Here is a 24,554-nt window from a genome sequence, read left to right on the forward strand (position 1 = left end):
CATCTTGGGAGAGCGAAATCTATGCAGACATCACTAAAGTTTTATAGAAGTATTTTTGTGCTGCCTTCGCACTGGACACGCATACCTCACACAGTTTTTTATTGGCAAAACAAAACAAACCCTCATATAAAAATGTGAAGACGAGCTCACAGCAAACGACACCTCATGCATAAAACTAGAAAGACTAAGGGGAAAAAATTTACTCAATTTTAGAACCAACACATTTCTTTTCATCCATCATTGCATTTAGTTAAAAATGAACTTGCTGATTCGTCGCGTGTTTATAGGTTTCTAAAGAAAGCAAACATCGTAAACAAACTGCAGAATAAATGAAGTGTAGTGCATTAATGGGAACAGACAATTTAACCTCGTCCTTGGCGCATGATAGCCTTAACTGCTAATGTGCCACATAAACACGACAACACGAATTGTCACGTAGGGGTTCCTGCACTCTAAACATAAAGGTGTAAAAAGGGAGCAAGTCATCCTCTAGCGCAACAAGAGGACAACTTACTCCCTTTTAACTCCGATATAGCGTATTGGTGTTTAGAGTTTGTGGATTGGCCCGTAATGCTTCCAGATCGACCGTGTATGCTTCCCCACAGCCTATTGCTTACGTCAGGGGTGACGTCACTACCAAAAGAAACGGAAGTGAAATGAATCGTTGCATAATACGGCCTCTGGCTTTGGGATTGCCCCAAGCGATGTCAGGCCCCAGTATCGCGATCTGCTAGTACAATCTAAACACAAATGAGTAAAAAAAAGAATGAGGTGTCTTTTAGCACTTGTATAAAACAGAGTGCGCTTGTGGACAGCTTACTAACTTTTTAATCCCATATAGGCGTGTTCGTGTTCAGAGTGTAAGCTGGACATGGAGGCGAAGAAAAAAAGCAGTCGTTGTAATTTGCCGAACGAAGACTGACCTGTACAGGTAGACAAATGCGCAGACAACCACCGGAAGCATGAGAGCGAACAAAATCTTCAGGGCTCCACGTCCACCTCTGTCTGCAAAGGCCAAGAAACAAAAGGAAAACTGACTTTACAGGCCGCGATATTCATTCCAGGAAATAAAACACAGAATTCGTCAGCAAAGAGAGTTCTCCTGCTTCTCTGAACGTCGTCGACACCTTCTTGTGGGACAGCGGTGGGTGTCAGTCGAAGTTATTTTTACCTACAGTCGAACCTCGTTATAACGAAACGGTTTATAACTAAACAATGGATACAACGAAGGAATGACGTTTCCACTTGAAAGCTCGGTCAGCGCAGGCTATAACGAAGCTACGGCTATAACAAAATAATCTCCGGGCCTCTTCAACTTCGTGATAACAATGCTAAACTTTAATTGGAACTGTGCTTTCCAGCATTAAAGACTGCTCTTCTCCAGCCGCGGAGCGGTATCTGTCACTCCTCCAAGTGATAGCGGTCACTTAGCAGCGACCGCTATCAATTTTTGCAATGAATAAATATCGAGTGATAACCATAAAAACTACAGTTCTGGCGAGTGGAAGCTACCGCTTCTGGTCATATAGTTGTGACAGCTGTTCATGTCACTCGAAGGAGTGGCAGGTATGACTCGAAGTGGGAACTGTGTTGGTCAAATGTTTAGGGGAATCCCCAAAGGAGGAGTAGATTTGTAATAAGGGAGTAATTACTCATTGACAGTTATTGATCAATTCGCTCTCGCCCTACCATAAGCTTGCCGTCCCTGTTAGCTCGATTGGTAGAGCAACTGCTCCGGTGTAGCGATGGTCCAGGGTTCGAACTCTGAACCAGAAAGAATTTTTCTTTAACTACGAAGTTTCTGAGAAAGCTGTATAGATTTCCTTTGTAGGCGTATGGCTGCGCTCGGGTGGATGTCAACAACTAATTACTCCCTTATTATGACTCGAAAACTCTCGCAAATGTCACTCGAAAGAATGACAGCTGTGATAGTCTTCCGCAGTCCCCGTAAGCTTTGAGCGTCGTCGGCTGGCATTCGCCCGTTTACCTATTTCGCAGAGCTGCTCGTCAGGCAGGGTGCCCTCGCGGATGTAGCCATTCTTGCACTCGCAATGCTCGCCGCTGCAGTACGAGTTGTTGACCAGGCTCTCGCAGTCCGAGTCCCGGGAGCACACTTCGTCCAGGTACCGCCCTGCAGCAAAGAATAACGGGGCACACAAAGTTCCGTTTAGTCTGTGCACAACTCGGCAGTTGATTCCTTCAAACTCACATTGCAGGCAAACTGGAAACCAGACCGCTTTCGGAGGCGAAGATTCTACACCCTAAACACAAATGCGCCTATGTGAGAGTAAAAAGGGGATAAGCTGTCCTCCATCTCCTTTTATAAAAGGAAGTGCGCTGGAAGAGAGCTTTCATTTCATTTCATTTCATTTCATTTATTTTCCTTAAAGGCCCGGTGAGGGGCATTACATAAGGGGTGGGTACAATATTCGTTGGCGGCAAGTGTTAACACGATGACAAATGAGCATGAAGATTATCAGTGAAGGTCGCGGAGCACGTGATGGCTGCAATGTCTCTGGGAAGGTCGTTCCAGTCCACAATGGTATTCCTTTCCGTTTAGAGTGTAGAACCATACGCCTTCACCACTTGATGCCGTATAAGGGAATTCGACTGCTGTTACAGTCGCTGAAGGCAACAGACTCTAGGGGCTCTTTGTAGATTGTGAGCTTTACCTGCTGCCTCTTCGTCAGTCTTTCCTTCCTGTGCTGTTTCGCGCCTCCATCCCTAGCAGCCCTCGCTCTCGCCCTACCATAAGCTTGCCGTCCCGGTTAGCTCAATTGGTAGAGCGACTGCTCCGGTGAAGCGGTGGTCCCGGGTTCGAACTCCGGACCAGGACGAATTTTTCTTTAACTACGAAGTTTCTGAGAAAGCTGTATAGCTTTCCTTTGTAGCCGTATGGCTGCGCTCGGGTGGCCGTCAATGAGTAATTACTCCCTTATTACAGCCCTTTGCAGAGTATGCAATGAAATACGTCCAATTCCTTTTCCAATTTCCTTCCTTTTGCTGCCTCTTCCTCTTTCGATGTCGACATGGCAAAAAGAGTGCATTGACTCTTTAAGGCACTCTGTGCAGGAATGAGCCCGATGCGAACTCGCATGCTTTTCTCAGAGTGAGCTGTAGACTGAGAACATGAATATGCCTATAGGGGAGTAAGGAGGAAGTAAGGTGTCCTCTAGCGCCCTCTCTTTTACAAAATAAGGAGTGCGCTAGAGTTCAACTTTACTCCCTTTTTACTTTTTTCTGCATAGAGTGTAGCTAGTACAAATTTATTTGTTTCAGGTGAATGTAGCAGCCTTCACTTTGCAAATAGGGCGCTTTTTTGTGCCAGCTAGCGAACGTAGCAGAAAAATATTTCGCGCAACAATTAACTTGGTTCCACGTCTTCAGTAATTTTCTTGCTGACAGAGTGTGCCACCAGCACTAATATCACTTTTTCTTTTTCTGCATTTCTTGCGCCATCTTCGAAGCGCAAAATGATAACACCATCCGTAGATTGCTGGAATTACAAATATTGGTGTTTTAATATACGGTTTGACACAATTCTCGCAGTTTGTAAGAACTTTTGAACAATTAACAAACGATTTCTTCTGTTTGAAAACTAAAGAATTGAATATTTTTTCTGACGCCCGGATGTTCCAAAAAATAATTGTTTTGAATAGAAATAATAAACGGCGCCTGAAATCCCGAGTTATGTATCCACTCAACCCGGGCAAACTTTCTTGGAAAACAGCTTTATCATGTGGTCCTAAGCTTCGAGGGAAGACACCGGTAGGTATGAAGGTAGGAAAGAGAATGTGGAAAAACAAGGCGGATCGTCCTTTCACAGGAACAACAACGCGACCAGTGATATAGCTGAGAAAGCATGCAGCCCCGACAACGCATTACAGAAGCACGAAGTTCTTTGATGACGCTTATATATCTGGTGCGCTGTCGAGACTGTACTAGTAATAGTGTTTAAACCACACGTTCTCAATCCAGGAAATCTACATCCGATCGCGGTAGCCGAGCCCATGCTCCAGGATCTGTCTATGTAGAGAGCTTAATAACGAGTGTAACAGGAAATGACTTCGAGCTCGCATACGTCAGGCGAAGGGACTAAAAACTTCCACATATTAGGGAGAATTGTCCCTTTTAACCTGCATTGAGGTTAGAGGCAACGGGAGCGTTATGTGCCGCCCATTACAAGGCTGTGTGCAGTGGACCGTTTACTATTGACGCAGAACTATACATTTGTATGCCACTTCATCGAATTCGGTGCTCTGAGATCTGTATACCTCATAAATTAAATGTGCGTCTCTGTATGGCACCGCGAATAAACGTTAAAACTTGCATAACCAGTTGAACCGACGTGCTGTTTGTGCGCCCGTTGCTTGGCAACCAGACTTCAGCGAAGTTAATCACTATATCGATGGTGCAAAAACCGCTCGCGGGCAGTACAACTGGTCGCATGTACTTGTTCCTTTTACGGAGCGATGGTATATGTTTGCGATGTGGCGTGCAGATCGAACGCTAGCTGGGCGAACATCTGATACGCGTGTACACTTGGGCAGTGACTGCCGTGCAACCCAGACAGGAGACTCCGCTGTAAACGGTGCCCAAAAGAAGCAAAGATGTTTATCAGTACCAGAGCTTTGTTTTATACGAATTCTGATGGACACCGTTCATTCTGTGCTATGTTGCCGTCACATCTGCGCATACATAAACACTCTAAACAAGAATACGCCTATAAAGGAGTACAGAGGGAGTAGCTGTCCTCTAGCGCACTTAAAGGAGCCGGCTTGAGGACAATTTACTCCTTTTTTATTCCTTTCTGTTTAGAGTGTATGTTCCTCCCGTTTTCACAATTTCCAGGAAAACGGCTTATCGAACACACGGGAAAATACAAGTGCAGTAATTATAGTTTCCGCATTTGTAGCGAATTCCATATTTGCGAATTCTTCGCGAATCTCAGATTACAGGCTGATATGCTTTAGTTATTGCATTTTTACTGCAGCGTGGAATCCCAAGATTTGCGACTTTGTTGTTAATCTCGGGTTCTGCGTTGCCGATGTCTACGCTGACACGAGAGCATCACGTGACTGAAGTGACACGGGCGGCCCCTTGTGGTGGTCAGTGCAACTAAATCCCCGTATGCCGTACACTGCACTTCTCTGAGGTCTTCGAGCAAAGATGTTTAGTTCTTCCGGTAAAAAAAGAAAAAAAAATGAAAAACCATACTATAAACAGAAAGGATTAAAAAGGAAGTAAGCCTTCCTCTAACGCACTCCCTTTTATAAAAGGGCGTGAATCAGAAGGCATTTTACTCTCTTTTTACCCCCATTTAGGTGCATTTATGTTTAGAGTTCAGAACACCCTCCTGCGCTATTCCGTTAATTTCCGTATGGTAAACTGACTCTATTCGTCTTTTGAAACGAATTGTCCAGCACAGTTCATTACAATCAGCTGGCTGTTCATCGGTTATTTGTCACAGGCTCATTACAAATTTACTAAGGTATTGCAAATTATACTGTCACCAAACACTTCAGATTCTACAGGATTTCAACTGCCTTTTGAAACTATATTAGCTTTTGTACACTTCCAGCAGAAAATTTTGTTTGCATTTATAAAGTTTTCTTACGTCAGAGAGATACTTTACTGGCCGTCTCTAAAATACTATAACCAGCTATTACAGACGAGGAGAAAGGCGTAATTTAACCACAAGGCGCACTTCATGAAGTGAAGCCCCGTTAATATCAGCCCAATTGAAAATTCGTTCAGTGCCAACAAAGAAAGCCTTGCAAGGATGGACAGCCACGTACTGGGTCTGCAGTCTTCCGTCTCTTCGTCCTTGTAGAACCCCTCGCGACACTTGCACAGGCCCTCGGAGCACGTGTAGTTTGAGCCGTTGCAGTCCTCCACGTTGTAGCATGAATCTAGAGGCTCATAGCCTGCACACGGGACAAGAGTCATGCGGTGTAACACAAGTTTTAGAGCATAGAGCGTTGTTTGGAGCGCTTTGGAGCGTTTTGGAGCGCTTGCCGGTACAGTGTTGTGCTTGTAAAGAAAGAAAAGCGAATGATTGGCTTTGATAAGAGGTGCAAGCCAACAAGCCACAGTGGAGGTTAACTTAACCTTCACACTGAGGCACGGGACAAATGTAGAACCCGCCTATAAGCTGACAACTCATATGCAGTTGAGGAGATCTACGCAGTATAAAGCGTTTCCATTGTATCCTACTCCAAGGTAACTGTGATGCCAGTTACTATCGAGTTCCTGCGCGTTGTTTTGAGCTGACCGCCAAAGGCTGAATGATGGTGTTCTGTACTGATTGCATCAAAGACAATAAAAGCAAACTTTCTGCAGACGTTTCTTTTTGTTAACTGAAGGAAGTGGCTACTGAGGGAAGAAGTGGGCTTTATTGAAACGCTGGATCAGAGTCACCAAAGCCAGCTGTTCCCCCAGCTAGTAAGAGGTGAGCCAAGCATGCAGCGTCAAGGGAGAAAGGTAGAGATCTTTGGGGGACTTAATCTCAATGGGAAAGGAGAAGAGGTAATCCTCCAGGGATTAAGAAAATTTCAATAGAGGTACATTCTGTAGACTACATATATATAGTCAATAGATAGTTGTAGATAGTCTATCGTGTATGAAATATAGACGGCCCATCTCCTGTATACAGAGAATGTATGCTGCACTGTATATAAACTATTTAACGGAGCTTCTGTCAGGGAGATATGTGGTACCGGGCAGCCGTGGCGTGCAGGGTAGGGACGGAGACACATCTCACACCTGTCCCCTTCTTCTGATGGTCTCTGGTTTGACGACCGTTCATCGTCACGATGAAAGCCGAAGCTAATCACAGACGTTGGGTTACGCAAGCACTCACCTCGTCGGCACCTGGTGACGTTGTCTCCATGCAGCAGCACCCTCCGGAAGAGCGGCTTACAGCGGCAGATGGAGTGGTGACAGTAGGAGTTGTTGTCGTTCACCTCGCAGTTCTCGTGTCGAGAGCAGCTCTCCCCCAGCTCGATGCCTGCGACACACATAAGAAGAGGCACTCAGCGAGAGCGAAATGAACCAGCAAGTTCAGTAAAGAGAACTGCTGGGCTAGTTGGTTCTTGGCTTACAGTAGAATGGCCAGCGGAAAGGATATGCAGAGAAAAGAAGGAACTAGGGACAGTGTGTTCGTTTACGGCGAGAGCCGTTATTGAAGGCCCATCCTTGACTATCGTGCACCTGAAGTCCATTGTAGTCACAAAAAACCGCGAGCCAAGGCAACAGAGAGAAGAAAAAAAAAGAAGAAAGAAAAGACGAAGCAAGAGGAGCCAAGCCAAGAGAAGAAGAAAAAAATACGAACGAATAATAGAAGAAAAGAGCAGCGAAGAGAAAAAAGAAGGGAAAAAGAAGGGAAGAAGAGAAACGAAAAATGGAGGGACACGAAAGCTCTCGCTGAATGTTTTCACTAAGCCGAAGCCTAGTTTAGCTGGTAGATTTGTTTCCTTTCTCGTTCTGCACCTCCTTTCATCTGGCTCCTTCACTGTCGAACAGGAAGGTACACGGTAATGTCTTCAATGGTTAGCGCTTATTTTCTTTTTTGTTTTCGTGAAAAGCTTTAGCTCAGCTCCAGCTGTTCGATTTGAATTAATGGGTTTGATAAATGAACGCTGCTCCGATTACACCAATAATTTGCAAGCTCCTAAGGTAAATCTCTGCTGCACATACTTTTCTCAAAACTTGTGTTGCGTGTAGGTAGCTAAGAATTATGAAATGGACTACTTTATGAGCATGTAGCCAGTGGTCATGCATATGTGACGAAGTGACAAACAGGTATTACTCAAAATATGGAGGTAACAAGTCTAACCTGATATAATACGGCCTCGTGTGCTAAATGCCGGCAAAATATAACATAAACATTAACCAGACGAGTTTAAGCGAATCGTCATATAAGAGAATACTATACGAACGTACTCCGGAAGCAGCTAAACAGTACACAGCGAATAGAGACGCTGATGAACGAATTTTTTCACCGTGGACGGTTGAAAAATGCTCCGTCTGAAATCGGTTTGTTTTATGGGCATTTGAGCTATGAGAGACACCGTAGTGATGGGCTCCTGAAGGTTCGACACTGACATTTCATGGTACACTGTCCTCTAGAATTTCGCCTCCATCGAAATTCGACCGCCGCGGCAGAGATCGAACCTGCGTCTTTCGGGTGAGCAGCCGAACACCATAACCACTGAGCCACCACGGAGGCCTCAAGTGTCAGAAATTCGTCATTCCTTCTCCGGTTTTGTTAAACACCGGTATACACGATGCCTAGTTATGCGACGGGCGTGATTTGCTTGGAAATTGGATATGCTTGTTCAGTGGTCATGGATTTGAAACTGATTTGCGTGCAAGACATTAATCCTTCGCGAAATGTTTACTGACACACAGTGGCTCCTGAAAAAATGCAGAGGTAATCTGCTAGGCAAAGGATCGACGGCTTGGAACAGTCGCACAGCATAGAAGCGCGCACCGCAGCGTCGTCTTCGTTCCCAAAACACTTCGTCGTCTATATATATATCGCAGTAAACCAATTTCTATGATGCCAAAGAATGATGTAACTTGCCATTCAAATAAACGAAACGCTACATTCATCACAGGGGCTCTGACAGGCCCTGCACGCCGCTACAGAGTGCTGCCAAAAATGAAGAAACGCGCCTGAAGCGCCGGAGTAATCGCTAGGTGGCGCAACCGTCGCCATGGGAACTCGAGAGCAGAGATGGATGAGTCCCCAAAGCGGAGTGTCTGTCTTCGACAGATTGCTTGCTCAGCGAGATTTATTGTTGCGCACTGGAAAGCGAATATGTTGTAAATGGGTGTAGCTCATAACTGATGGTGTGCTGGGGCTTCCATATATACCCATCATTAATTTTTTGCTGTCCTCTATACATTTATATTTTTGAAGGAAGCCAACGCTTACTGAAACCAAGGAAAGCATGGCGAAACTTTTTGAACAATTTGCAGTGTTTAACAAAAGGAAATGAGTCATCATCATCATCAGCGCCTGTCTGCGCTGCAGGGCTGTGGGCGTCAGCTGTGGCTATATATACATATATATATATATATATATATATATATATATATATATATATATATATATATATATATATATATATATATATATATATATATATATATATATATACGAGGGGGTACCCAAAAGAAACCGGAATAATTTTTTGAATCGACACAGCTTCTGTTTTACCGCGTTTTGCCGCTAGGAGTGTATAGAACGAACATTTCAGAGTCAGTAAGCCGAGTGCCGTCGCTGAAGGAGGTCAGGCTAGTTTAGGCAGAGTTTTAGAGTGACGACTGTTTTGTGTGAGCGTCGTTTTTGTAATGGCTGATTTTTATGAACAGCGTGCGCCGGTGAAATTCTGATTTTTTCTCGACAAAAGTGGAACGGAAACTCTTGAAATATTCAGAAAGACGTTCAAGGACGATGCTATGGGGACAACTCAAGTGTTCCTGAATTAAATCCTGAATCAAAGCATCAGTCATGCCAATGCAAAACTTCAAATTCACCTCGCCTCAAGAAAGCTGGCCAGGTGAAATCAAACCTCAAAACAATGCTGATTTGTTTTTTCAACGTGAGAAGAGTCGTCCATTCAGAATTTTTTCCGCAGGGTCAGACAGTTAACCAGGCTTTCTGCTTGTATGTTTTGAAAAGATTGGGCAACAGTGTTCGGTGGAAGCGGCCTGATTTGTGGCAGACGGGTGACTGGTTTTTCCACCACGGCAATGCCCCTGCTCACACAGCCCTGTCTGTACGACAAATTCGGACCAAAATGGCATGACCTCTGTTCCTCAACCCTCATACTCACCCGACCTTGCCACGTGCTACTTTCTTTGTTTCGTAGAATGAAAAGACAGGTGAATGGAAAGCGTTTCGCTGATGTTGCTGAGGTGAAGAAAAAAACGACGGAAGGACTGTCAAGCACCACAAAAGATGAATTTAAACAATGTTTTGAAAAATGGAATGAAAGATTCGACAAACGTATCATTGTAAGTGGAGAGTACTTTGAAGGATATTGAAGGTCTGTGCTGAAAATGTGAAAAAATAAGTTCAAACAAAAATAAGTCCTGTTTCTTTTGGGTACCCCCTCGTATATATATATATATATACCGGGTGTTTCAGCAAACACATTAAAAAATGTTTATAAATAGGCTTTTTGGGGTAAAAATATGGCTTTTGCAGCACAGTGTTACCAGTGTTGGCGGACACCAGAAAAGCGGTGTATTGTCTTTAGTGAACTGGTTAAATAATTTTTAATATTTAACTTCTTAACTAGTAGAGTTAGGCGCCTAGTTGCAATTAGAGATTTGTAGCCGGTCGTTACTAATAGCCATATCAGTTTTTATAATTTCGAAAACGCGGTTACTTTCGCCGCTGTGACTCGACAAAATCTGGCTGCATCGTGCAAAAATACATGGGCTTTCGAAAGCATGCAGGCGAAGCAACCCCTCCAGTGCACGTAACTAGTCGAAAAATCCAAATTTCGTCGAGCCACAGCTCCAACGCTAATGGCGTTTTCTAATTAAAAAAAGAACTGATAAGGCTATTACTAAAGACCGGCTACAAATCTCAAATTGCAACTAGGGGCCTAAGTCAGCTAGTTAAGAAGTTAACTATTCAAAATTGGTTAACCAACTTACTACATAAGACGATTCACCTGTTTTCTGGTGTCCGCCAACACTGGTAATACTGTGCCACAAGACCAATATTTTTATTCCAAAAAGCCTGTCTATGAAAATTTTTGAAAGTGTTTGGTGATATATAGCCACAGCTGACGCAAGGCAGGTTTAATTTGAAATCACTGGAAGAGACCTTTGTCTTTGCAGAGCACACATTTAGGCTGATGATGATGGTGGTGACTGTTTAATTGGCCAAGACAGGTCGATATAACGACGTAGGTAGTCATTCGCAGTCATTTACGCCTCGACATACTCTTTCATTATAAAAGTAGAACGGCCGCCGCGGTGGCTTAGTGGTTATGGTGCTCGGCTGCTGACCCGAAAGACGCGGGTTCGATCCCGGCCGCGGCGGTTGAATTTCTTTGGAGGAGAAATTCTAGAGGCCCGTGTACTGTGCGATGTCGGTGCACGTTAAGGAACCCCAGGTGGTCGAAATTATCCGGAGCCCTCCACTACGGCGTCTCTCATAGCCTTAGTCGCTTTGGGACGTTAAACCCCATAAAACCAAACCAAACCATAAAAGTAGAACGCTCATTTAGATGGCCATAGTCGGAATTTGGTGGCGTAATGAGTTCAAAACTTTGAAAAAAAAAAACAAGGCCTTACGAAAAGCAGCGAGCCAAAAAGTTAGTCTGGGACCTAATTACCATTGAATATTTAACGCTGTGTTGGTAGTTGTAAGATAAACGAAACTGGATAACATGAAACACGTGGCATCGAAAGGGAGTGCGAGCATTCTTCGTTTCTAGCCACGAATGGCTCTCGCTGACGCCAGCGTATTTACTGTAACGAAGAGATACAGCGTGGGATAGACAGGACAGGGGTTTGGGTATACTCGCCTCGCATGCGGGAGGTATGGGGTTCGATCCCCAGTGGCACCAGGTATCCATCAATGATACAACGGTACAACCTTTCCCCCAAGCCTTATGTTTGGCTTCTTTAGGGTCAAATTATTGGGAAATGGGCCTTTGACCCCATACTGAATAGACGAAAATGGCCTCTGCCTTGACGCGCTTTGACCACAGATGCCATTGCGGCAAAAAAATTCACCATCATCGTCATAAGCAGAGAAAGGACACAGAGAGAGATACGGATGAGAGGACATAGTGAGGGATACGGACGAGCGCACGGCCATGTCTCTCACTCCCTCTCTCTATAGTAGGATACAACTTAAAAAAAAAACAGTTGCTAACACTGTGCTGCGGTCCGCAGCGCCCTGTATTACTCCGCTGGCCAATCGCAACTGTAAACGAAATCAGCTTTTTAATGTTTGACTATATCAAACAATCCACGTATCAAAATTCTAGAGCTCATAATACTTTTCTTGTTCTAAGCTTCTTGTTTAGGTAACAAGAAACGTTTCAGCAGCGCACTACTTCTTTGTCGTGGAGGGACTCTGTGCGCGGAGGCTGAATGTGGGCGGAGCTTCACTGCAGACTTAAGTTGTATCCGACTATACAGTGCTAGATTTCTTCGCTGCGGCATACGAACTATCCCGAAATTTCGCCTTAGATAACCCGTTAATAAGCTGACAAGAGAGGTTAACAGCGTTTGCGCCGTCTGCTTATCTATCAGCTCCTTCAAGGAATTTCTCGAGCATATAGTCCGTAACGTTGCGTGTAAGCCATACATGTACCGCCATTGCCAAACGAACCAGGCGACGGGATTTGCTTCTCAGCCGTAAATGGAGCCATTGTTGCACTCCTTAAAGATCAAGTGGTCTAGAAAGATGAGGATGAGGGTACTGCTTAGCGTACACAGATTTAGAGTTTAAGAGTTGCCATAAGTACTCCGCAGTACGGCTAAAAAACATACTCCCTGCCTGTTTACAGTTGGCACAGAAGGTACAGTGCTGCCTACAACGACCTCAAGGTCGTCCCGCCGTCCGGTCAAACGACTGCGAGAAGCAGCAGTATTCGTTGAGTATCTGCAGTGTGGTTCACGTTGTTGGCGTTCTGGCCACAGCTGCCCTTTCGCTAAACCAATTCATCATCATCATCATCAAGAGTATTCTTACGTAATCTATATTCTGTATGTGACAAACGGGGTAACGTTGCAGCTCATCATCATCATCATCCTCTACAGTAGTCTCATATAATCCATATTCGGCATGCGACAAGCGGGGTAACGTTGCAGCTCATCATCATCACCACCATCCTCTACAGTAGTCTCATATAATATTGTGTAGTCTGCGCCCGTGTACTGTGCGATGTCAGTGCACGTTAAAGAACCCCAGGTGGTCGAAATTTCCGGAGCCCTCCACTACGGCGTCTCTCATAGCCCCAGTCGCTTTGGGACGTTAAACCCCATAAACCAAACCAAACCAAACCAGTCTGCATGCGACAAGCGGGGTAACATTGCAGCTCATCATCATCATCATCCTCTACAGTAGTCTCATATAATCTGTAGTCTGCATGCGACCAGTGGGGTAACGTTGCAGCACGAACAAAATTCGATTTAATTTAGCAGTGGCGGGGTTAATTCAAGCTAATAGCTCATAGTGTCCTAGTTCCCTTCGAGTGGGTTGCACCGCGTATGGAAGCCTGTGTTGCACGTAAAGCAGGAAAGAACACAGCCACAAAAATCACATAATCGCGAGGAGACAGCAACTCACCTTCGTTGCAGGGCGGGTAATTGCGGCTGAATTTCGGCAAGCAGATACACTCGTGCCCCTTGCAGAAGGTGTTCGACACCTTCTCACAGTCCACATCGCTGTCGCACGCTTGGTCTGCGCAGAAAAACAAAAGAGAAAAATGTGAACTTTACTTTATTTTATCGGCAGAAGGGTCATAAACACAGACTAATATTTTTGTAGCAAAAAATGGCAGAGAATTTCTCTCTAAATTCTATAAACCTGCGAAACCAGAACTTCATGAACGATGACGACGAAGACAGAGAATGAAGAGGAGGATGTGCAATGCACAGTCCGAGAGTATGTTGCAGTTTAACGCAAGGCGTATTCGGCTGCTGCGGCGCACTGTGTTGATTTGCGATTGTTTTCTTCATGGTTTGTGCATAGTTCACGTACAGTCTTTCCCAAAAGTAACCAGGCTGCATGATTAGCTTCTCATTCTTATAGTAGAGTCCCCACGGCTTCCATACAGATCAAAAAGTTCTTCGAAGGTGAGGACAGGGGTTCTCCTTACCATACTGAGATTTATAGCTTCAGGGTTCGCATAATAGCTTTAATATACAACTGACAAGCAAATCATGTAGCAGCCAGGTTGCCTTTGGCAGTGACTATACATGTAACATTGCTTCGCTGTAATAAATACCATGTTTTAATATATATATATATATATATATATATATATATATATATATAAGGGAAGGGGAATGAGGGGCTCGTTATAGATATGACAGAAGCCAACAGCCACAGAAACCAAGGGGCACAGGGGATTTTTTTTATTTATTTTGTGGTGTTGATCAATTTAGAATATTACTGAATATGTATCGCTGAAAGAAAATTGATTAGAAAAGCAGAAGAAAAAACAACCATAGCCGCCGGTGGGATCCGATCCCACCGGCGGCACCGGATCCCACCGGCGGCATATGGTTGTTTTTTCTTCTGCTTTTCTAATCAATTTTCTTTCAGCGATACATATTCAGTAATATTCTAAATTGATCAACACCACAAAATAAATAAAAAAAATCCCCTGTGCCCCTTGGTTTCTGTGGCTGTTGGCTTCTGTCATATCTATAACGAGCCCCTCATTCCCCTTCCCTTGTTTGCTTAATTGCTTAGCGAGGGCCTCGGTTCTGGCAGCCTTGATGCCATAGGAGGCATAAGAGGGTTCTCACGCAGCTTCCACCCTCTCCGTTCGATGGCGTTCTACGTCACACTCTGCGGTAACTCAGGACGTTCTACGTCCGCCGCTTATGAACGTGGGTGGCGCTGATGAACACTCTCAAGGTTAGGTTACTTGTAAACATAAATACCCCCGAAAGCAGAAGATTTGACAGCCGTCGCCGTAGCTCAGAGGTAGAGCACCGGACGCGTAATTCGGAGGTCGTGGGTTCGGATCCCACCGGCGGCATATGGTTGTTTTTTCTTCTGCTTTTCTAATCAATTTTCTTTCAGCGATACATATTCAGTAATATTATAAATTGATCAACACCACAAAATAAATAAAAAAAATCCCCTGTGCCCCTTGGTTTCTGTGGCTGTTGGCTTCTGTCATATCTATAACGAGCCCCTCATTCCCCTTCCCTTGTTTGCTTAATTGCTTAGCGAGGGCCTCGGTTCTGGCAGCCTTGATGCCATAGGAGGCATAAGAGGGTTCTCACGCAGCTTCCACCCTCTCCGTTCGATGGCGTTCTACGTCACACTCTGCGGTAACTCAGGACGTTCTACGTCCGCCGCTTATGAACGTGGGTGGCGCTGATGAACACTCTCAAGGTTAGGTTACTTGTAAACATAAATACCCCCGAAAGCAGAAGATTTGACAGCCGTCGCCGTAGCTCAGAGGTAGAGCACCGTACGCGTAATTCGGAGGTCGTGGGTTCGGATCCCACCGGCGGCATATGGTTGTTTTTTCTTCTGCTTTTCTAATCAATTTTCTTTCAGCGATACATATTCAGTAATATTCTAAATTGATCAACACCACAAAATAAATAAAAAAAATCCCCTGTGCCCCTTGGTTTCTGTGGCTGTTGGCTTCTGTCATATATATATATATATATATATATATATATATATATATATATATATATTGTCACGTTGTAGTGACGGCAGTCCAGCGGTCAGGAATACACCAACAAGACTTGGAAACGAAGCTCTTTATTTGGGCTGACTTGCGCCCTCAAAAGAACTGAAGCACTCGGCGGCGGCGTAAGCAACAAACGTGCTCGTCAGTCGTCGAACTACGAATGTCCGCCGCTCGCGGCATCGCTCAATTTAAAGCTGGTAAGGAAACTTCCAGATAACAGGTCAAGATCATCTACGGTAATCTGGAAAAACCTAGATGCAGCCTTTCATGGCTGCGAACAATCTAGATTAGTCTGGTCGCTTCTCGCGCCACGAACAAAAGTGATAACGACCCTTTCCTGCTGCCTTGAGCGTGAACGAACACACACTGCAATGATACGTGGCATTACCCCCCTCCCAAAGAAGCATCGTCTCGATGCTTTAAAATGAAAATAAACACGGACAATGAAAACTTCCAGTCCTTTAGCGTTCATAATATGGCTTCAGGCGTACGACATGTACGACTTCCGGGCGTGTGCGGCGTCGCTGAGATGCTGTCGTGCCGTCGGGGATGACTTCGTAGTCGAGGTCACCGATGCGACGGAGAACCTTGTACGGGCCAAAGTAGCGTCGCAGCAACTTTTCACTCAATCCACGGCGGCGAACTGGGGTCCATATCCAAACACGATCACCTGTCTTGTAATGCGTGTCTCGTCGGCGCAGATTGTAGCGTCGGGCGTCGGTGTGCTGCTGGTCTTGAATGCGAAGCCGCGCAAGTCTTCGGGCTTCCTCGGCGCGATGAAGGTAGGCGGCGACGTCGAGGTTGTCTTCGTCGGAAACGTGCGGGAGCATTGCGTCGAGTATTGTCGTGGGCTTCCTGCCGTATACCAGCTGGAATGGAGTAAACCTGGTTGTCTCCTGGGCGGCAGTATTATAGGCGAAGATCACGTAGGGCAGAATAGAGTCCCACGTCTTGTGTTCGGCGTCGATGTACATGGAGAGCATGTCTGCGATGGTCTTGTTCAGACGCTCTGTGAGTCCGTTGGTTTGTGGATGATAGGCAGTGGTCCTCCGATGGCTTGTCTGGCTGTAGTTTAAAATGGCTTGCGTCAGCTCCGCTGTGAACGCCGTTCCTCTGTCTGTGATGAGCACTTCCGGGGCGCCGTGTCGCAGGAGAATTTGTTCGACAAAAAATTTTGCGACTTCTGTTGCGGTACCACTAGGCAACGCTTTTGCTTCGGCGTAGCGGGTCATGTAGTCGGTGGCCACGATGATCCACTTGTTTCCTGATGAAGAGGTCGGAAAGGGGCCGAGGAGGTCCATGCCTATTTGCTGAAAGGGCTTAGTTGGCGGTGGTATGGGGTTCAGGAGTCCGGCTGGTCTAGTCGGAGGCGTTTTGCGTCGCTGACACTCACGGCACGTTTTCACGTAATGGGAAACGTCGGTAGCTAGCCGTGGCCAATAGTACTTCTCCTGGATGCGGTGCAACGTGCGAGCAATCCCGAGATGTCCTGCAGTCGGCTCATCATGACATGCCTGCATAATTTCTTGCCTGAGATTTTTGGGCACGACAAGAAGAAGCACTGTCCTGTTCGGCGCGAAGTTCTTCTTCAGGAGGACATTATTGTGAAGGACGAAGGACGACAGTTGCCGCTTGAACCCTCGGGGAGGCGATGCGGTCTTGCCTTTCAGATAATCAACTAGGCTTTGCAAGTCAGGATCGGAGTGCTGCTGCTGCGCGAAACTGCTGGCGCTTACCGGTCCTAAGAAAGCGTCGTCGTCTTCCTCTTCGGATGCTGCGTCGACAGGAGCTCGTGACAGGCAGTCTGCATCGGAATGCTTGCGGCCAGATTTGTAGACTACAGTTATGTCGAATTCTTGAAGACGCAGGCTCCAACGAGCAAGGCGGCCGGAGGGATCTTTCAAATTGGCCAGCCAGCACAGAGCATGGTGATCGCTCACAACCTTGAATGGTCGTCCGTATAGGTAGGGGCGAAATTTGGACGTGGCCCAAATAATGGCGAGACATTCTTTCTCTGTCGTCGAATAGTTGGCTTCGGCTCTCGACAGTGAACGGCTAGCGTACGCGATAACTTTCTCCTGTCTGCCATTTTTCTGAACGAGGACCGCTCCTAAGCCCACCCCGCTTGCATCGGTATGAACTTCGGTTTCGGCGTTTTCATCAAAGTGCCCGAGCACAGGAGGGGACTGTAAGCGACGCTTCAGCTCGTTGAATGCTTCCTCTTGTGGCCTTTCCCATTTAAAAGGCACGTCAGCCTTGGTAAGTTGAGTGAAAGGTTCAGCGATGCGCGAAAAGTTCTTGACGAATCGTCGGTAATAAGCGCACAATCCAAGGAATCTGCGTATAGCCTTCTTGTCATTAGGCTGTGGAAACTCTGCGATCGCAGCCGTCTTCTGGGGGTCTGGGCGAACTCCATCCTTGCTTACGACGTGACCAAGGAACAGCAGCTCCTCGTAGGCGAAGTGGCACTTCTCTGGTTTCAGTGTCAGGCCTGAAGACTTGATCGTTTCCAGCACTATCCGAAGCCTTCTGAGGTGGTCTTCAAAGCTTGAGGAGAAGACAACAACGTCATCTAAGTAGACTAGACAAATCTGCCACTTCAAGCCTGCGAGCACCGTATCCATTACTCGCTGGAACGTCGCTGGGGCAGAGCAGAGGCCGAATGGCATCACCTTGAACTCGAAGAGTCCGTCTGGCGTGATGAACGCAGTCTTCTCGCGATCTCTTTCGTCGACTTCAATTTGCCAGTAGCCGCTCTTCAGGTCCATCGATGAGAAGTACTTAGCGTTGCACAGCCGGTCCAGTGTATCGTCGATGCGGGGGAGGGGGTAGACATCCTTCTTCGTAATGTTGTTCAGGCGGCGGTAATCGACGCAAAAGCGAAGGGTGCCGTCTTTCTTTTTAACTAGGACGACGGGTGCTGCCCAGGGGCTCCTCGATGGCTGTATGACGTCGTCACGAAGCATTTCCTCAACTTGCTTGCGGATAGCTTGGCGTTCTAGCGGCGATACGCGGTAGGGGCTCTGTCGCAGTGGTCGTGCGTGTTCGTCTGTGACAATGCGGTGCTTGGCAAGCCGGGTTCGTCGCACATTCGATGCTGATGAGAAGCAATCGGTGTACCTTTGAAGAAGACTGCGTATTTGGTCTTGTCTGCTCCGGGGTAATGCCGGGTTGATGTCGAACCTGGGTTGATGGCCTTGGTCAGATGGTTCTGCTGGTTGGTCGGGTAGGGCAAATACGTCTCTGATGTCTGCCAACTCGTCGAGGAAAGCGATCGTCGTACCTTTGTTTAGATGCCGGTATTCTTCCGTGAAGTTGGTTAGCAACACCTGGGCTTGGCCATTTCGGATTTCGGCGACTCCCCTCGCGACGCCCAATCCTCGATCCAGGAGTAACTGGGTGTTCCCCTCGATAACGCCTTCGGCATTTTCGATGTCTCCAGTACCTATGCCGACGAGAACACTTGATCGGGGCGGCACGCTCAATGCTTCATCGAGGACGTTTAAGGCAACGTGATGAGTCGCGCCCGTCACAACAGGTATGGCTTTTTCCGTGGAAAGCTTGATCGACTTAGATCGAAGGTCGATGATCGCCCGATGTTCGTTCAGGAAGTCCATTCCCAAAATCACGTCTCTCGAGCATTGCTGTAGGATCAGGAAGGTTGTCGCATAGGTTCTCCCATTTACAGTAACTCTCGCGGTGCAGCGTCCTGACGGCGTAATCAGGTTGCCACCTGCGGTGCGGATCAGCGGGCCATCCCAGGTTGTTGTTACCTTCCTGAGTCGGACAGCGAGTGGCCCACTCATGACAGAGTAGTCAGCTCCAGTGTCGACCAAGGCAGTAACCGCGTGACCGTCGACCGTAACTTCAAGGTCACTTGTTCGCGTTCTCGTATTGTACGTTGTCTTCGGTGTCCGATCTCGGCTTCGTCGAGTAGTAAGGCTGCGGTGGGCGTACTCCGACGTTACTTCACTGGGCAGCGGTAAAAGTTTCAAGTCTGGCCGCGTTGTCGTCGTCGTTGTTTTCGGTGCTGTCGTCGTCGTCGTTGTCGGTGCTGTCGTCGTTGTTGTCGTCGGTGTTGTCGTCGGTGTTGTCGTCGGTGTTGTCGTCGGTGTTGTCGTCGGTGTTGTCGTCGGTGTTGTCGTCGTAGTTGAGGCATGGACTTGGGTTTTCGTCGATGGAGGATCTTTGTGCTTGCGCTCGGAAGCAACCTCACCTCCAGAGGCTGCTTTATTCAGTTTAACCTTCGGGGGCTGGGGGAGCGTCCACGCACTGCGTAGCCTCGGCTAGGAGATACAAAGCGCGGAGACGAAGGCGACGGGGAACGTGATAGGCGGCTGGGCGGTGAGCATTCTTCCCGGCGAAAAAAACTCCTCGATTTCGGCTGGTCGCTGCCCGGGTCGGGGTCGTGGAGCGTCGTAAGAGAACCCTCGGATGCCCAGTCGTCTGTATGGGCAGTGCCGGAGGACGTGACCGGCTTCGCCACAGTGGAAGCATAGTGGGCGGCGCTGGTCGGGAGTTCTCCACTCGTCGCATTTCCTCGGCTGCGCGCGTCGCTCGTAGGACGGGCGGGTTGGGGCGAGTGGGCGGCGGTCCAACGCAGCTGGCTGAGGGCGATAGGGGCTTGGGTCCTGGCGTCGAGGGGCAGGGCGGCGCACAGCTGCGGCGTAAGTCATGGCTGGGGGCTGCAGAGGCTGCGTGGATGTCGGCGTCACACCCAAGGCTTGTTGAACCTCGTCCCGGACGACGTCAGCGAGCGATGAAAGCTGCGGCTGCGTTCCCGTTGGCAGCAATCGTTGGAGCTCTTCTCGCACAACTTGACGGATAACCTCTCGCAGGTTATCGTTGTTAACGGTCTCCAGGCAGTTTGCTGAGAAGGCGCGCTGCTGGCGATCATATTGGCGGGCTCGGGCGTCAAGGGTTTTTTCCATTGTGGATGCCTCTTCTACGAATTCCGCGACGGTTTTCGGTGGGTTGCGGACGAGCCCGGCAAAGAGTTGCTCTTTAACTCCTCGCATAAGCAACTTCACCTTCTCTTCTTCCTTCATGTTCATGTCGGCACGCCGGAAGAGACGCTTCATCTCCTCAGTATACACTGCAACGGTCTCGTTTGGGTGTTGTATGCGAGACTGTAGCAGCTGCTGGGCTCTCTCCTTTCGCACGACGTTTGTGAAGGTCTTCAGAAGCTGTTCCTTGAAGGTTTCCCAGTTGGCAAGGCTGGTTTCCTCATTCTCGAACCAGACTCTTGCTGGTCCCTCCAGGGCGAAGAAGACGTACCTAAATTTCATGGCATCGTCCCAGTTGTTGAAGACAGCCACACGGTCGAACTGCTCCAGCCATTCTTCGGGGTCGGCACCAGGCGAAGCGTCGAAGGTTGGTGGCACTCGGGGCTGCTGAAGAATGATTGGAGTCATCGTCTGGGGCAAGCTCATGGTAGACGTTGCTGCTGGCTTTCGCTTCCGGGTAGGGTCCGGCAGAATCCCGAACTCAGGTTCGTCCCCTTGCATGCGTCGGCTTGCGCGGTGGACTGGACTCAGGTCCTGCGGTAGATGACTCAAAGGGCTGGCGTCACGACTTGTAGGGGGTGTCCGGAACCTGGAAGGCTACCCAGCACCTCCACCAGATGTCACGTTGTAGTGACGGCAGTCCAGCGGTCAGGAATACACCAACAAGACTTGGAAACGAAGCTCTTTATTTGGGCTGACTTGCGCCTTCAAAAGAACTGAAGCACTCGGCGGCGGCGTAAGCAACAAACGTGCTCGTCAGTCGTCGAACTACGAATGTCCGCCGCTCGCGGCATCGCTCAATTTAAAGCTGGTAAGGAAACTTCCAGATAACAGGTCAAGATCATCTACGGTAATCTGGAAAAACCTAGATGCAGCCTTTCATGGCTGCGAACAATCTAGATTAGTCTGGTCGCTTCTCGCGCCACGAACAAAAGTGATAACGACCCTTTCCTGCTGCCTTGAGCGTGAACGAACACACACTGCAATGATACGTGGCAATATATATATATATATATATATATATATATATATATATATTACGATGAAAAAACTTGCTCGACTGCTAACAACATAAGTAAAGAGTTGAAGTACACTTCTTAAAGAAACATTTATTTACCGACGGTTTCGGACGGTGGACCGTCCTTCATCAGGGTAAACAACCTTACCCTGATGAAGGACGGTCCACCGTCCGAAACCGTCGGTAAATAAATGTTTCTTTAAGAAGTGTACTTCAACTCTTTACTTATATATATATATATATATATATATATATATATATATATATATATATATATATATATATATATATATATATATATATATATATATATATATATATATATATAGCGAAGTATACGCTTCGTTAAAGGAAACATATTTATTCGACTGACGTTTCGATCTTCTTCAGGAGTGATTTTACATTGTTAATGCATCCCCTTTAACAACAAGTTAAGCAACAAAGCTTAACAAAGCAGAGGCCGCATCTCGACCTTGTATTTTCTCCCTGTTCCTCACACTCGCCTTTTTTTTTCGTGTGGGTCGCACTGCCTCTAATAATTTTTTATGTGTATTTTTCTGCTATGTGCTTTGTGTTTCCCACTTACCTGTTCTGTACCCACCCCTATAAAAGGGGATGCATTAACAATGTAAAATCACTCCTGAAGAAGATAGGTCTTCCGATCGAAACGTCAGTCGAATAATATGTTTCCTTTAACGAAGCGTATACTTCGCTATATACTCTTGTAAGCAGTCAAGTACTCCATGCTCTCACAATATATATATATATATATATATATATATATATATATATATATATATACAGGGTGTTTCACCTAAGACTTTCTGCAATCTTTAAAAATAAGGTATTTGAATTAGATGCGCGCTTTTTATGGCATAGCATTGTCAGTGGCGTAGTACATCATAATGTAGCTAAGACGTGCTAACTAGCAGGCTTGTTAACCAAAATTTAATAGTTAACTTTTAAACTATTACCGTTGGGCTCCTTAATTATTGAGAGGCATGTAGCCCACCGTAAGTAATGTCAATATCCGTTTTTAGGATTTCGAGAACGCGATTATCCTCGGCGCTGTGGCCCAACAAATTTCGCCTACATCGCGCCAAAATACATGCGGTTTGAGAAGCTTGCAGGCAAAGCAACCTCTCCAGTGAACCTAACTCGTCGATATAGCCAAAATTTGTTGGACCACAGCGCCGAGGATAATCGCGTTCTCGAAATTCTAAAAACGGATATGGACATTACTTACGGTGGGCTACATGCCTCTCAATAATTAAGGAACCCAACGGTAATAGTTTAAAAGTTAACTATTAAATATTGGTTAACAAGCCTGCTAGTTAGTACGTCTTAGCTGCATTATGATGTACTACACAACTGACAATGCTATGCCAGAAAAAGCGCGCATCTAATTCAAATAGCTTATTTTTAAAAATTGCAGAAAGTCTTAGGTGAAACACCCTGTATATATATATAGTCTTAGGCGCAGTTAACAAGGTAAATCCGGAGGCTGTATCGCGCTGTAATTTCAGCCGCTTCATTTCGTATTATCTTCGCCACGCAATATGGAACAAATACCGCGTTACGATTGCACTGCTTATCTCTTTGGGTTTAAAGATAAACATTTTAGAATGTAAACGTACAAAGTAATTGGGAGAGTAATGATAAGATAACAACAGAGAGAAGGTGAATAGCGGGAACAGTGAGAACGATTCTGCGAATTCTTATCCGGAAACACTTAAATGGTGTGCCAAGTGCAATTTTTCAAGAGGTGAGAGAGATCTGGCGGAGAGATTGGGAGAAACCGTTACTGTTCGAAACCAATCGACGCCAGTGGTTTCTCCATGCCTTTGCATTCAGTGCGGTGGAAAAAGAAGATAATAATAACAGCGCGATCTCCTCGTGTCGTGAGCACGGCGCTTATCGCCTGTTCGACGATTTCGAGAAACGAGAACGCACTACATGTAATTATAAGAAGTTGAAGCACGTTTCGCTGCGAGCCACCCTGACACTCACCGTCAATGTGTTTTCTTTTTATGCAAATATAAAACTTCACATTTCAAATCTCAGCCACCAACGAGTGCCAATTGCCCGATGTATAGATAAGCAGGCAAAAAAGAGGGAAATAAATATATGAGTTACTCTGTCGTGGATCGAATGTTCGGAAACATTTTAGGCGATATTACTTCGAAATCACTCCTCCCCGCCTGTTCTGGTTTCTCGCGGAAATTGAGGAGAAAAAAGAAAAAGGAAGACGGGGATTGTTATTCGATGAAAGACGTTCGTCGCCGAAGCGTTTCGATTCACGACCGCCCTTTCTTCTTTTCCATGAAGAATGAATAACAGATTCGGGTGAAATGTATCCTTTCCAGTAAAGCTCTGTGCGCTCCTCTTCCGTCCATTCTTCCCTTGCGTCCTATCAGCCGAATGGCACGGGGCAAAACGCCCGCGGAACGAGCCATCGTTTCTGCGATACCACATTGAATTTGCAGGCAGATGTGGCCCGCGGAATGACTGCGGTGCAAAGGAAGATGCAAAACCGCCAAAGCCTACGTACTTTTACCGCAGCCAGAACCGTGCAGTGCAGTACAGTGCAGTACAGTGCGGTACAGTGCGGTACAGTGCGGTACAGTGCAGTACAGTGCGGTACAGTGCAGTACAGTACAGTGAAGTGCAGTACAGTACACTACAGTACAGTACAGTGCAGTACAGTGCAGTACAGGGGCAGTACAGAGCACACTACAGTGCAGTACGGTGCAGGAGGATGCAGCAGGCGTCAGATGCCTGACAGCCAAATGAACGAAACTCTTCCGAAAGAGAAATTTCTATCTGTTGCGGGGGCTGTGCTCATACGCCCATCCGCCCACCTAACTTTCTGCCACCCCCTGCTACGCTTGACTTCTCTTGGAATCCACCCCGTTGCCCTTAAGGATCGGCGGACATCTTGCTTTCATCATGCTATCTGTGATGTGGTAATTTTATCTGTGACTGGGGTATTAGCTAATGACACGTTTAGCTATAAAGAGTTTTAGTACAGCGCGAACCGCGTTCCGGTATCATGATCCACTTTCCCGGGAGCTATTTGAGCATACGCAGATGTCCCCGAGAAGC

The 24,554-nt window shown here is 46.6% G+C and overlaps 1 protein-coding gene across 3 annotated transcripts in view; it reads right to left on the minus strand.

Moving 5' to 3' along the window:
• Positions 1-24,554, minus strand: part of LOC149332145 (uncharacterized) — a 105,646-nt gene that overhangs the window by 15,122 nt on the left and 65,970 nt on the right. For all 3 annotated transcript variants that reach the window (XM_089557094.1, XM_089557096.1, XM_089557095.1), the window contains exons 2-6: positions 13,331-13,444; positions 6,863-7,009; positions 5,799-5,927; positions 1,988-2,131; positions 924-1,005 (exon numbers count right to left, since the gene is read on the minus strand). In XM_089557094.1, the coding sequence (XP_089413220.1) occupies positions 924-1,005; positions 1,988-2,131; positions 5,799-5,927; positions 6,863-7,009; positions 13,331-13,444 (616 nt within the window). The remainder of the gene's footprint in view (positions 1-923; positions 1,006-1,987; positions 2,132-5,798; positions 5,928-6,862; positions 7,010-13,330; positions 13,445-24,554) is intronic.

This window comes from Amblyomma mixtum, chromosome 8 (genome assembly GCF_055824585.1).
Source record: "Amblyomma mixtum isolate Tamu chromosome 8, ASM5582458v1, whole genome shotgun sequence".
In the NCBI taxonomy this organism is placed as follows: domain Eukaryota; kingdom Metazoa; phylum Arthropoda; class Arachnida; order Ixodida; family Ixodidae; genus Amblyomma; species Amblyomma mixtum.